This window comes from Condylura cristata, unplaced genomic scaffold, assembly GCF_000260355.1.
Source record: "Condylura cristata isolate star-nosed mole 26May11 unplaced genomic scaffold, ConCri1.0 scaffold00026, whole genome shotgun sequence".
NCBI classification, from domain to species: domain Eukaryota; kingdom Metazoa; phylum Chordata; class Mammalia; order Eulipotyphla; family Talpidae; genus Condylura; species Condylura cristata.
In genome coordinates this window covers 13159236-13172478 of record NW_004567127.1, presented here as the reverse complement: position 1 = coordinate 13172478, position 13243 = coordinate 13159236, and the positions used below count along the sequence as shown (strand labels likewise).

Sequence of the window (13243 nt, the reverse complement as noted above, 5' to 3'; positions counted from 1 at the left end):
AATTCTTTTTAAGCTTATCATGCCCCAATTTGTTAAATGTTAAAATAAATAGGTTGTGAGTACAAATCTGACATAAAGCACTGGGATGCCTAGTAATTATGCATGGTGGTGAAGGGTCCAGCACACTTAGAGTTCATTCATTCTAGCGCATTTCTTCAAAATGAATCTGAAGTATTCTGAGGGATGAAACCCAACTGGTTAAGACTGGCAGTAGTAGTTGTAGGATGCTTCTAACTAGGAGAACATACTGCTTAAGAGACCTAAATGGTAACTGTATCAAGTGTTTGGCAGGTGAGCAATACAGATAATGTTAAATTGATGGCACTGACCAGGGTCATTGATATCAGACTGTTTAGTAGGAAGCAGATGACCTGGAGAGCATGTTGAAATGAGGAAATAAAGAATGTTTTAATTTTTAAAAAAGATTTATTTATGCTTACGAAACTAGGGTACAGGCCTGAGAGGCAGGGGCAGTGAGAGGACTCACCAGAGACAGAGTGGGGAGCAGGACAGGCTGATTGACAAATTACACTGCTGAGGGTAGCAGCGGGCAGGTCAGGAGAGGTCTGCTGTGCCATGTGGGTCAGCTTCCCTGGCTGGGGATCAAACTCGTGCTGCAGTAGCTTCAGAGAGCTTCATAATGTGGTGCTTTAACCCATTACACCACCAAGGAGTGCCCTAGATGTTTTGATTTTTATGGCAGCAAAAACAAGAAAATAAAGGGAAACCTGATGATATGAGAAAACATGAGTGAGGGAGGACTGGGATATGAACTTGCTACAGAGAACCAATGGCTGTCTATACCTCTGGTAGTTAAACTGTGGTCTACAGAACAAAAACTTTGGCTTCACCTGGGAGCACGTGAGAAATGCAAAATGCTGGGATCCACTACAGAGCTACAGAATCAGAGTCTGTATGTTAGCAAGATCCCTAGTCAGTGCCTATATCGATCAAATTTTGACTAGTACTGTGCAACATAGAGGGATTTCCATGAGAAACAAGTGAGAAAAGTAAATTGATTGTCTTTATATAGTAGATCTTTTTATTCTAAATCAAATCTCTCGCTGCCTCTCTCTCTCTCTGTCACACACACACACACACACACACACACACACACGTGCCTAATTATATAAAAAAGAATATGGAGTATATAAGCAAAACATAATGGAGAAATGTACAAAAGGATTAGAAAAAAGTATATTAGGTGGCTAATGTTAGTTTTTTGGTGTGGAGTAAAATATCATTGGAGTAACATATATAATATTTATTAATATATAGCATAGAATGGGTGCCTTAGTGTATGTTATATGTTTTAATCCAGCTGCAAAGACATCATATTTTGTTTACATAGATTGATACGAAAGCATGGGCACCAAAAATCAGTTGTAGATTTTCAGGTGAGTTGTACTGTCTTGTGTACTTTTATGTGTTATTCCATTTATATTTAAACAAATACATGCTTATGTAATAAGTCAGATGTTATTTTCATTACAAAAACTGAGTTACAAATAAGGAAGCGGTGGTTTATTTGGAGACAAATTTTTGTCATCAGATGAAGTCACGAAGCTTCGTGAACCAGGTTGCTATAAAGAGTCTATTGTTGATACATTCAGAACTGGGACAGCCAGAAAAGGCAGAGAACTCCATCTTGGCTTCTCTTAACCCACAACATCTTAGATAAATGCAGTGCCTTAAAATCATTTTTAACTTGGTTATGGTTAAGTCTGAATAAAGATAGCCAATTGTGTTAATGAAATTTGTATCTGGCTATGGCATTTGGCTATGAAGACAGCCATCACTGGCATGGTCAGTACCCTCTGGTAGGAGAGTTAGGTACCAAGGGAGACTGTAATTAGAAAATGATAGGCAGGTGAGATATTCAAGATAAAATTAAAACAGCCTGCCTTTGCTTTGGTCACTGACTTACTCCATCAAGCTCATTTTCAGCCTTATTTGTGATGTGGAAAAATGCATTGAATTTTTGCTGAGTCTTGGTATGTGACCTTTTAAAAGCAGAAGCATATATAGTTATGAGAACTGATTTGGGGTAATGGCTGGAGATGGAGCAGTGCATTTGGCAAGGATGGGGTTCTGGGCTGTCTTGTGCTTTTCCTGATGGCTGTGCTGGGCATTGTTTAGTTTTCACAGATCATGGAGGCCCACTGAGAACCAGTATCCTGATGATACCAGAGTCTAGATCCCCACAATTACTCTTGTAGGAAGGAGGCCCGTGTGCCGTGATTCCTCTCTTCCTCTCTTTGTCTCTCACACTTTACAACTCAGCTTTCTATAATGTGCCTCTCCCTGGACTCTCTTTGTAGTTTGGCAAATTCAGTTTCTCCTTTCATTGATATATTCAATTGATACATAGTTTGATCTCTTTATTTGCCCTGATTCTTCATGTAAAGAGAGTATCTGAGGCCTTCCTGAACTTCAACACAAATTAACATTTTCTTAATTTGCTATCTATTCTCATGCAAATACTATAGGAGCCACTTGAGGGAAAAAAAGCCCCACAGATTAATATGTTTGCATAACCTTGGATTAACAAAAGAAACAGGATTCCTTTATTGTAGGCCCTCAAAGAACCTTTGGTATTCAGTTGTGTGATGGAAATCCTTACGTGCGATATCGATATCATTGCTTTGTTTCTCAAAATTATTTTGTTGGTGAGGATGATGTCAGTATTCTAGTAGAAAAAAAAATCTCACTTTAGGAAATGCTGACCTGGATAATGCAGGTCATCTTCAACTGTGTAGGGACTACATAATAACACAGAAACCTTTTTGGAACTTAACAGTCTTAGTTTGGGTACACTCATGCATACATAACATTTTAAAACCAATTATAATTTTTCTAATACTCATTTATGTGACTGCTTACCTAAATTGTTTGACAAAGGATCACTTAAGGAAGTGTGAGTATCGCGATGGCTGACAGGCATTCTGGAAGACACTGACATGGTATTGAAAACATGCAAAGCTGATCTGGTATAGCTCCACAATCTAATGGTTCAGAGGGATTGGTGTTTTTTGTTTTGTTTTGTTTTGTTTTAACCGCAAAAATCACCAGTTTCCTTTTATGTAATCCTAGAAAGACAACTGTCTCTTGTATTGATTGCAGGGAATGGACATAGATAAAATAAATGAGAACTATTATTATTATTTATAACTTTATTAACAGTGTTTCCTTGTCATATGAGTCGATGAATCTTCTGATTATGGTGAATGAGCTGCTTTAAGGTTATGTTCTTGTTTGTCATCTGGTATCATCCAAGTATATGAAACAACAGGGAAGTCAGCAGTGACAGCTCTGTCTGTGTTAGGAATACTTGGGCCACTTCTATAATTACTCTCAATTTACTCTTCCTCCATTGGCTTACTACCACCAAAGGTGAATTTTAAAATTGATAAATCAAACTGGTGATGGTCTTGATTTTATGAATAAATTTTATTTGTGTCTTTGGTACTTAGGTATTGGTAACATTTTCAAGGTGTGGTTTTTCTAGACTTTCTTTAAAACTGCTCTGATGGAGTGAACATATGAATTGCAATGCTTTCTTCCAGTCAGCCTCGTTGGTTGTTCTTTTTGTGACTTATTCATCCTTGATCAGTTCTTGGCTTGATCAGAGTTCTAGAATACATTACATGTTAGGCTTGAAGAGGATATTAGCTATTGCTTTATTTGAATTTTTTCAACTGTTTTAAAGAATTTGAGATTTTGTGTGGACTTGTGTATGCATTGTTCTATTGAAAAATAGTGTCACAAATAGGATTATGTCTAAGAACATATTTATTAGTATCCTTGATGTAGAAGAAATGTATTTCTGCACAGAAAAGACTGTAACAGAAAGCTAACAATCTGAGGGGAAATATAATTTAATCAAAAAGCAACATTAGATTTAAAAGAGTAAGTCTTTACCAATGTAATTAATTTCCCTAGTCACCAAACAATATTAAAGTATACTTGGATGGTTTTCATAAAAGTAAACAAAACCTAGCTTAGAAAATGAGACCTAAGAACAATCATCATAATTCATATGTCAGAATTCTAACTGTTAAGAGGCACATTAGCTAGAGTCATTAACTGAATGTAAATGACACCTGTCTTTGTCTGGGGGCTGGAAATTGATGAACTTGAGAAGATGACAGCTTATAAAAAGAGACTTAAAAAGGGAGCCTATAGTGATGATAGTTCTTTTGAGAAGAGGAGAAAACAGATTATTCTTTACATGAAAAAACAAAATCTTAAAAATAGTGGACACAGAGGAAGTATCATTACATGCCAGTGGAAGAAAGTTATGATGAGGCTTGAAACTGTATAACCTAGCGATGACTCTACTAATTCTTCTCTAATTTCCTTAAAAAGTTGTTATTCGATGCCATAATTAGGTAGTTGATCATGGAAACGGTATTTCACACAACAAATTGTTGAGCATGATGGCTTTTAAAAGCACCTAGTTTCTAATGTATCTTATGGTTTTTAAATTCAAACATTCATACTTCCATCAGTCTGGCTGTCACAGCTATCCTGTCAAAGCTCAAGATACTGAAAATATGAATGAGAATAACTGAAAGAGCCATTAATTTTTTTCCTCCCCATACTAAACATTAATAACCTTTTATAAGCTGACTTTTATCTTTAGAAAGAGAATAAATCAAGGGCATTCCACATTTGATTCTAACAGATCTCGCTTAAGTAAATGATATGAGTAGAATGCTACCCAATGAAATGGAAGAGCTTCATGTTCAAAGGAATAACTTACAGGATGTTGATAAATACTTGGAATTATTCATTATCTGTCCAGATAGCTTGCATATTTCATGGCTTTATTTTAACTTCCTTCTAAGGTTGTTAATAGGACGCAAAAGTATCAGTTCAAAGGGTTTAGTGTATGATCCTGCACATTGAGTCTCATTTTCTGACATTGGAATAAGACTTCGTGTGTGTGTGTGTGTGTGTGTGTGTTTTCTCTTAAGGAAACTGACTGGGATAGTAAGATTTAGTATACACAGTGAGTCTTAAGAAGCAAACACTGGGAAAAGTGGTCATGTCCACAAAACAATTAAGTGGAAGTATGAGATACTTCTTTGAAGAAACAAGAAAAAAATCCATTTGACCACGCAGAGAAAAGTGGAGAGGACTCACACACCATTACCTGCTTTCCCATTTCCTGTTCAAAGAACAGTATATTTCAGGTCCTCCCTGGTAGCATCAGGGTTAAAAACACAGCACTCTTTGTTCTCTCTGGTGGCTCAATGGGTTAAGACGCAGCACAGCCTCTTCAGTGTGAAGAGGGGTTAAGAGGCCACAGGGGTTAAGAGGCTCAATGGGTTAAGAGGCCACAGCCTCTTCAGTGTGAGTTTGATCTCTGGCCTCTGAGATGAACCACATGGCGAGGCAGACCTCTCCTGACCTGCCTGCTGTTCCCCTCAGGAGTGTACTTTGTCATTCTACCTTTTCTGCTCCCCACTTTGTCTCTGGTGAATCCTCCCACTGCTCCTGAACCTCTGGCCTGTACCCCAATTCTGAATGCATAAATAAATATTAAAAACAAAACAAAACAAAACAAAACACACACGTCAAGCTAGCAGCAGCCACTGCAGCAGGAGTTCAATTCCCAGCCAGGGAGCTGACCACATAGCACAGCAGACCTCTCCTGTCTTGCCAGCTGCTCCCCTCAGCAGTGTATTTCAGTAGATCCTCCTGTTCTACTTCTGACTCTGTCTCGGTTAAATCATCTCTATCCTACATCCCAGCACTTGCATGCATAAATATATCTTTAAAAACAGTGCACTGAAATAACAATATGCACAAGCGACATGGGGCACTTACCTTTTCCAGCAGTTGGCGGAGCTGCCTGCTTTTGGCATCCCGGGAGCACAGGTTCTGTTCTGGAGCCACCACTGTGCAGATGCATCGTCCATCAGGGTCCTGGGCTGAGCTGTACACCTGCCACCCTTCTTTGGGGCTAATCTGAGTCTGAGGAAATCGATGGTAAACTCCCGTTATAGGATAAAGAGTGTGGATTTGTATCAGTATAAGCAGATATCTGTTTTTGATCATTAGCATTCTGCATTTTATTCTTTGAAGTTAAAAAAGAAAAAAGATTAAGTAGTTCCCATAGACAGTTTCATTAAAATCTGTCTTCTTTACCAATACTCAAAAAAAGAGTATTTCTCTTAATTTCAGCTTCCATATTATTAACTGTTTGTTCATCTTAACCCCACCCCCAAGTATGCTTTTTATCATATTTGGATATTTCACTGCAACTTCAAAGTATCTGGCAATCAGATACTTAGTTGTTAGAGGTATCTGATTACTACCGATCTAGTTATTTGAGTCACTCATCACCAGTCTTTCTGTGTAAGGTTATCTTTCTCAAAAGTAAATGGCAGTACTCCCCTGTGATTTTTATTTATGTGTGATGTTCTGATGCCAAGGAATTTCCCATGTATTGAAAGATCAATTATTAATAAAACTGAAAAGGTGTCATGTGACAGTATGTGGTAAAAATAATTAGAACAACATTGCTTTGCAAAGCATACAGAGTTCTGGAAGAGCTGGAGTATTTTGGCATAGGATGTTAAATTACCTTCCTGAATTACTGCTAGGTGATTATCACCTTTTCTCCCTAGAACCTTAAAGTAGTCTTCAGTTCTTGTGCAACCTACTTCCGATTTCTACTCCTAGTTTAACCTCTTGTATCTTCCTACATGGAACTTTTCTTTAACCTGATTAGTTTGTGTCCTGGATTCAGACCTTTGTATGCTATTCAACTTGCTACTCTTGCTTGGAATCCTTCTTTTGCAAATCTTGAATTTACTTACCCTGTGGTTACTACCTGTTGAAGCATTGTCTGTACTATTTATTATACATGTAATATGTATAAAATTGTTTTAAAAATTGTTTAGACAAAGTGTTGTCTTTTATATGTCTTATTCAACAACTAGTTTATATCCAGCTACTAGATTAGATATTTTTGGTATTTCCTATTTGCCTTATAACTACATTGAGTAAGTACCAAGATAAATATCCACGTTTTATTGTTCGTCATTTTTCAGGAAGAATTGTGCTTTGAATATGCAGTCTTCACTGCACAATCAGAAACAGTGGTGAATGCCATGTGCACTGTCTAGAAAGGACTCACTGGCTCCTCCAGCTACCAAGAGTGGTGGTGGCTTGATGTCAGTTGAGTTCCTCTTTGGAGGCTGCTGAGACTGAAAAATATGGATGCTCAGAGTCGGGCCCTATTCTTGGGCTACTGATGTCCATTGGCTTGTTGAGGCAAGAGCACAATGAAGCACCTTAAGAATTAAAAACTGGGCCTCCCAGGTGGCCTAAGGATTAAATCTCAACACTATCACTGCAATGGCCTGAGTTCGATCCCCAGTCAGGGTGCTGACCCACCTCTTTGCTTTCTTCTTCTTTTTTTTTCTTCTTCTATTTTTTTGTACTAAATCTTTGAAATTGAATGGGTATTTTACACTCTGGCACCTCTCACCTTGAACTAGTTACATATCAAGTACTCTATAGCCACATGTGGCCTCTTTCTTGAATAGCTTACCTTTAGAGTCCTACAGATCATTGTTTTTAAAGGTCAGTCACATGGACAATTTAAAAAAAATGACCTAATGGATATGATATTATATAGACAAGCTATTTGGTTTGCATCTTAATTTGTTTTTCTATGGGGATTATTAGATAAATCAGTCTATGCTCTTCTAGCTAAACTCCCTTGCTGGGATCTGAAATTCTTCAAATTTCTCTCTCCTTATGATTTCCAGAGTTACAGATTCAGAAGTGAGAGAGGTGTTTCTTCTATGATCAGGGGAAGAGGGAAATGAATTCAGAAGCTACAAAATAAGGCATCTAATAAATCAAGCTGGAGAGACAGGGCCAAGGAAAGAGTAAAATAAATTTTAAGGTTAGGAGCTGACTTGGGTTTGGGAACAAAAAGGAGAGTGGAGATCAGCGTGAACTCTGTGGCAAAGTGGCCTGTTTTATTGAAACTTTGTTTGCCTACAGGCTGGATTGCTTTGCTACGTTGTGGGCAAATTCCAGAAAAGGTTAAACCAGGTCGATGTCTCTCTTTGCAGATTTGCCATAGTCAATGAGATCTGTTTCTGGAATTCATAGCAGAACAGATATAATCTTTTATCTAATTCTGTCACCAGCTCATCACATATCCTTAGCCACCAGGCAGCTCTTGTTTCTTTTCTAGAGCTTTATTGATAAGCACTACAGAGTATTCATAGGCATCCCAACAGCAGTTATGGGGCAGATAGTAATTTAAAAACTCATGAAGTTCATAAAGAGCTCATAGTCTTGGTCTTTGATCTAGGATGAAAAGCAAATGGTGCCAAATCTATCTTTTTAGTTACCCTATTTCGATAGTTCATAGAAGGATCTAGTTCCTTTTTTTTTTTTTAAGATTTATTTATTGATGCATACAGAACTGGGGTACAGGCCAGAGGTGCAGGGGCAGTGAGAGGCTTCACCAGAGACAGAGTGGGGAGCAGAACAGGCAGATCAGTGAAGTTCACTGCTAAAGGGAGCAGTGGGAGGATCAGGAGAGGTCTGCCATGCCATGTGGTCACCTCTGGGGGCAGGCAGGAATCGAACTCATGTGGAAGTGGCTTTAGATTCTTAATGCTGTGCTTTAACCCGCTGCGCCATCAGGGACGGCCCCAGTGCTGCCTTTTAATTGGGTGGTGTTGAATTAGTTATCATTTCTTGTTTTCCATTCTCCTCACCCACTCTTTCTAGCATTTTAATCTATCAATCTAGTTAAGATAATAAGTTACATTTAGAATTATATGTTATTAGAATCAAATAAGACCCTAGAGATTGTTTTTAACATTTTTGTATTGAAAAATATAGATGGTCTATTCAATGGAAATAGCAACATCTTAGAGAGTAGATATAAAATGATGTACACAAAAATTAAGCTGAGCTTCAGTATAGGGTTAAGATATAGCCACAGAGGACCTGTAGTTTCAGCTTGCACTTTTTCTATCATAGACACAAATCTCAATTGTTAGAAAATTAAGGCTTGCCCCTAGAATAAATATGACTTTTGGATAAAGAAGCAGGAAGACACCCAATTCTTTTTTTTTTTTTAAGATTTATTTATTGATGCATACAGAACTGGGGTACAGGCCAGAGGTACAGGGGTGGTGAGAGGCTGCACCAGAGACAGAGTGGGGAGCAAAACAGGCAGATCAATGAAGTACACTGCTGAGGGGAACAGCGGATGGGTCAGGAGAGGTCTACCACACCATGTGAGTCACCTCTGGAACTGGGGATCGAACTCATGCTGAAGTGGCTTTAGCTCCTTAGTGCTATGCTTTACCCTGCTGTGCCAACAGGGAGGGCCCCAGGGGGCACCCAATTCTAATATGAAAATATATGTAGCAACAATGCAAACAGTGATTATTAAACCTGACAGCATTAATATTGATATCCACTTGCTAGGTGTTTGACTAACTAGTGAGGAGTTTATAAAGCAAGGTGTCACTTGCTTTTTGGCAGAGAAAGCAGGAAAGGTGAACTGGGTTTGATGTTCATTTAACATTCTCTCTGGAGTGTCAGCTAAATAAAAGTAAAGACTCCAGTCTTGTTTGTACTTCCAATTGTGTTCTTGTAAGAATCACTGAAAAGAGTCAGTCTTTGCTATTATATTACAGTTAGTTTGAATGGTCTCAACTCTAACAGGTTATCTCTTTGGCAAAAAAAAAAAAAAAAAGAAAAAAAGAAACAACTCAAAATAGCAAAAAGCTAGTATGAAAAAATGAGTTCCTGATAGTGCTGTGTGTTCTGATAGAGACCTCTGTGTCAGAGTCAGTAATAAAGCAAGCTTTATAAGCATGCCTAGCTCTTGCTTAAAATACCTATACTGGCAGTAAAAAAGGATCAAAATAAAACCATCTAAGACATCAGGTAGAAGGTGATATGGCCTTTAGATTTCAATGCTTTTGAGGAACCCGTGAGAAAAACACTTGTTCCTATTTTATGTTTTAGGAGCCATTATTCATGTATCAATAAAACTCATGTAAGCAATAGCAATCATGTGTGAAACTCTGTTCCTTGGCATTTCACTTGCATTACTGCCTTTGATGAGCTCCAAGGACTAGATGATGATATTTTTGCCCATTACAGATGAGGAAACTGACTCAAAGAAGTGGGGAACTTGCTCGAGGTCATGAAAGAGATAATCGGCAGAATCTGTACTTTCACAGTCTGAAGTCAAGGCCTGAAATCAGTTTAGACACCACACAGAACCATTGACTATCTGACACTCCCTTTTATATATGCAGCAGCTAGCCTATTGGACCTTCTGAAGTACTCTGAAGTCCAATACTTGGACCTGGAATGTGTATATTATTTATTGCTAATCAAACAGTTGCTAATCACAGTGATTATTGGTACAATACTCTTGGAAAGTTTTTGGTTAATTAGAAGAACTAAATAAGCTATTTGGCTGCTTTTAATATTGAAGTCATGAAATACTTATGAGTACTCTAAATAGGAGGATTAACGTTGAAATTTTGACATTTACATTCCCAGTCTAGATTCTTTGCTTAAAATGTAGTTATAAAGATACTCTGTAAGAGCTTTCCCAAAACTTCAGGTGCTTTGTGTCAGAAAAGAAGAATCCTAAGGATGGAGGTAAATATAAAAATAAGTATTTTTGATACTGATTTTTTTAATTTGTATTTTATTCATTTTTTTAGTCTATAAATCTCCTTCCCTTGTATTAGTTTTACTTCTCTTGAATCAGCTACCCTTAGAATAGACATTTTTATATTTTGCTTATGAAGAAAATAAAATTCAATGAACTTAAGCATTTTTTTTTACAAGCCATCTAGCTAGTATATGTCACATATTGGATTTATTAAAGTGTTTTCTAACTTTTAATCTTAAGCTCTCTGATCCTCTGCAGATCACATTGTCTGCTATTCAAAAACTTGTACTTTGGGTCTGCATCAAGGTATTTATCCAAATAGTATGGAAACAAGTAGCAACTTGTTTCAAGAAGAACAGCTAGCAATAATGGCTCATCAGGACACACATGGATATTCCTTTATAAGGCACCCAAATAGTTTCTAAGGAACCAGGTGGAGAGGCAGGGAAAAGGACACAATTCTGATCCTTTGAAGAAATCAACATCTGCTGACTGAACATTGCTAGGTATTATGTTCAATGCTGAGTTTCTGGGCATTTCATAAAAAATACACACTAAAGCAATAAGGAAAAAGGAATCTAGATAGTGAAAGTTGTGTACTTTCAGTTAGAGGACAATAAAGCAGAAAAAAATCCCATTCATTAAAATATATTTGATATAGAGTAGAGATCCTCGAGTGATGAAAACGCCTTATAAATTTTGTCTGAGGAAAGGTTTGGTCTCAGGGTGAAATGTGGTTTAGCATGTTAAAGCCTTTAGTTGTAGAGAGAGAAGAAATGTGAGGACAGAAATTAGAGAGATGTTGACAGATCATGCTAAAAGAAGCGGTGTTCTGTAGGATGTGTTAATAAAGATGTCACTGTATAGCATTTTCTTCCTCTTTCTTATGAAGCTACTTGGAACAGAAATAAGAGGTGCATATTCTCCATTCAAGTAAACCTCAAAGCTGTAAAAAGGAAATAATAACAATAGATAAAATAACCAAAGACCTCAGCAAATTTAGGTTGGTTTCTCCCCTCTCCTCATACTGTGGCAGTCCAAATGACTAGGAATTGAGAAATCAACATTCCTGGCCCTAAATTTTCCTCTCGATGACACTTTCACCTATCAGCTTTGTGTTTCCTCTGGAACTCTCCATGATAGGCATTTCACTATCCCTTCCACAGCTGCAAAGCTGTGGGAATGGATTTTAGTTTCTTTCTTTCTAATGTCTCTCCTTTTGCTCTGCTTCTATTTAAGATATTTAAATCAGAATAAATCTGTTCTCTTATCCATGTCACAGTCCTTCTGCTAATAAGCTGTTATTGGATTCTCTGTGGCTCTCAGGATTTTCCAGTCTCTTCTCTCATCCATCTCCTTAATTTGTTTAGTTGTTTTCTCCCAAAATAGATATTGGGAAGAATAACAGCCTTATACAACAAAGAAGTCAGATAGCTTCATCCAGGACTAAAACAAGTTGGTTCATTGAGGATAAGAAACTATAGAACAGGCCCTCCCTGGTGGCGCAGTGGGTTAAAGCACCGCACTGAGAAGCTTAAGCCACTTCCACATGAGTTCAATTCCCGCCTGCCCCGAAGGTGACCACATGGTGCGGCAGACCTCTCCTGACCCGCCCGCTGCTCCCCTCAGCAGTGTACTTCGTTGATCTGCCTGTTCTGCTCCCCTCTCTGTCTCTGGTGAATCCTCTCACCCTCCGCATCTCTGGCCTGTACCCCAGTTCTGTATGCATAAATAAATAAATCTTTAAAAAAGAAAAAGAAACTATAGAACATTGAGAGTTTGTGTATTCTCATTTTGCAGAACTTCTAAGTGTCTAATATATTGAAGTAGTTCTTTATGAGGGGAAGGGAGCTCAGATTTTGAAATTACAGCAAAACAAAGTGCTTAAGCTCTCAGGTCCCTTCAGGGCCTCTTCCCAGCACAGTGGTTGGGCTGACTGGAAACAGCTGGTGTCTGCTGAAAGTGCTCAGTTTAATTGCTCTTTTCGGGGTTCTTCCTGGTGTGGAGTCCACAGTGTGGGGGATTTCTCAGAAGCTCAGCCTCGGGGGGAAGTTACTCCTGTATTAGAGAGAAGTGCCTGAGGGAGCCTGAGAATTCTGAGTTGAAACTTTGCCTCTGCAGACACCAGCATCTCCAGAGGCTTATGGCCCTAGAAAAGAAGGAAGCAAATCAAAAGCAAACAAAGAAAAACAGGGTCAAAGAAGAGGATCAAGGATATTCCATGACTGTATATTCAAAATAGATAAGAGCGAATATATCCCCCTAAAAAAGAAGCTATATTTAACTCTGTAACAATAATATCCTAGAGATTTAAAAACCTCTTTCATCTTCAAGCTAATCAAAGACACATGCTTATTTCAAGAGATACTGCATTAAACAGATTTTATTGCCATCGAATGGGTAAAAACCCTATCCTATTTCTGTCATTCATTTGAAATTATCATTCTAAAGAAGACTCTTCATATTCCTGTAAAAGTATTTTTGGGCATTTTTATTCCACATCCCACACTCATACACCAAATTTAATGTGTGTTTCTTTTTGGTTTCTTCTTTTTC

The 13243-nt window shown here is 37.9% G+C and overlaps 1 protein-coding gene across 2 annotated transcripts in view; it reads right to left on the bottom strand.

The window, feature by feature from the left end:
* Positions 1-13243, bottom strand: part of OLFM3 (olfactomedin 3) — a 162826-nt gene that overhangs the window by 22038 nt on the left and 127545 nt on the right. For both annotated transcript variants that reach the window (XM_004689727.2, XM_004689726.2), the window contains exon 2: positions 5836-5982. In XM_004689727.2, coding sequence (XP_004689784.1) covers positions 5836-5982 — 147 coding nt within the window. The remainder of the gene's footprint in view (positions 1-5835; positions 5983-13243) is intronic.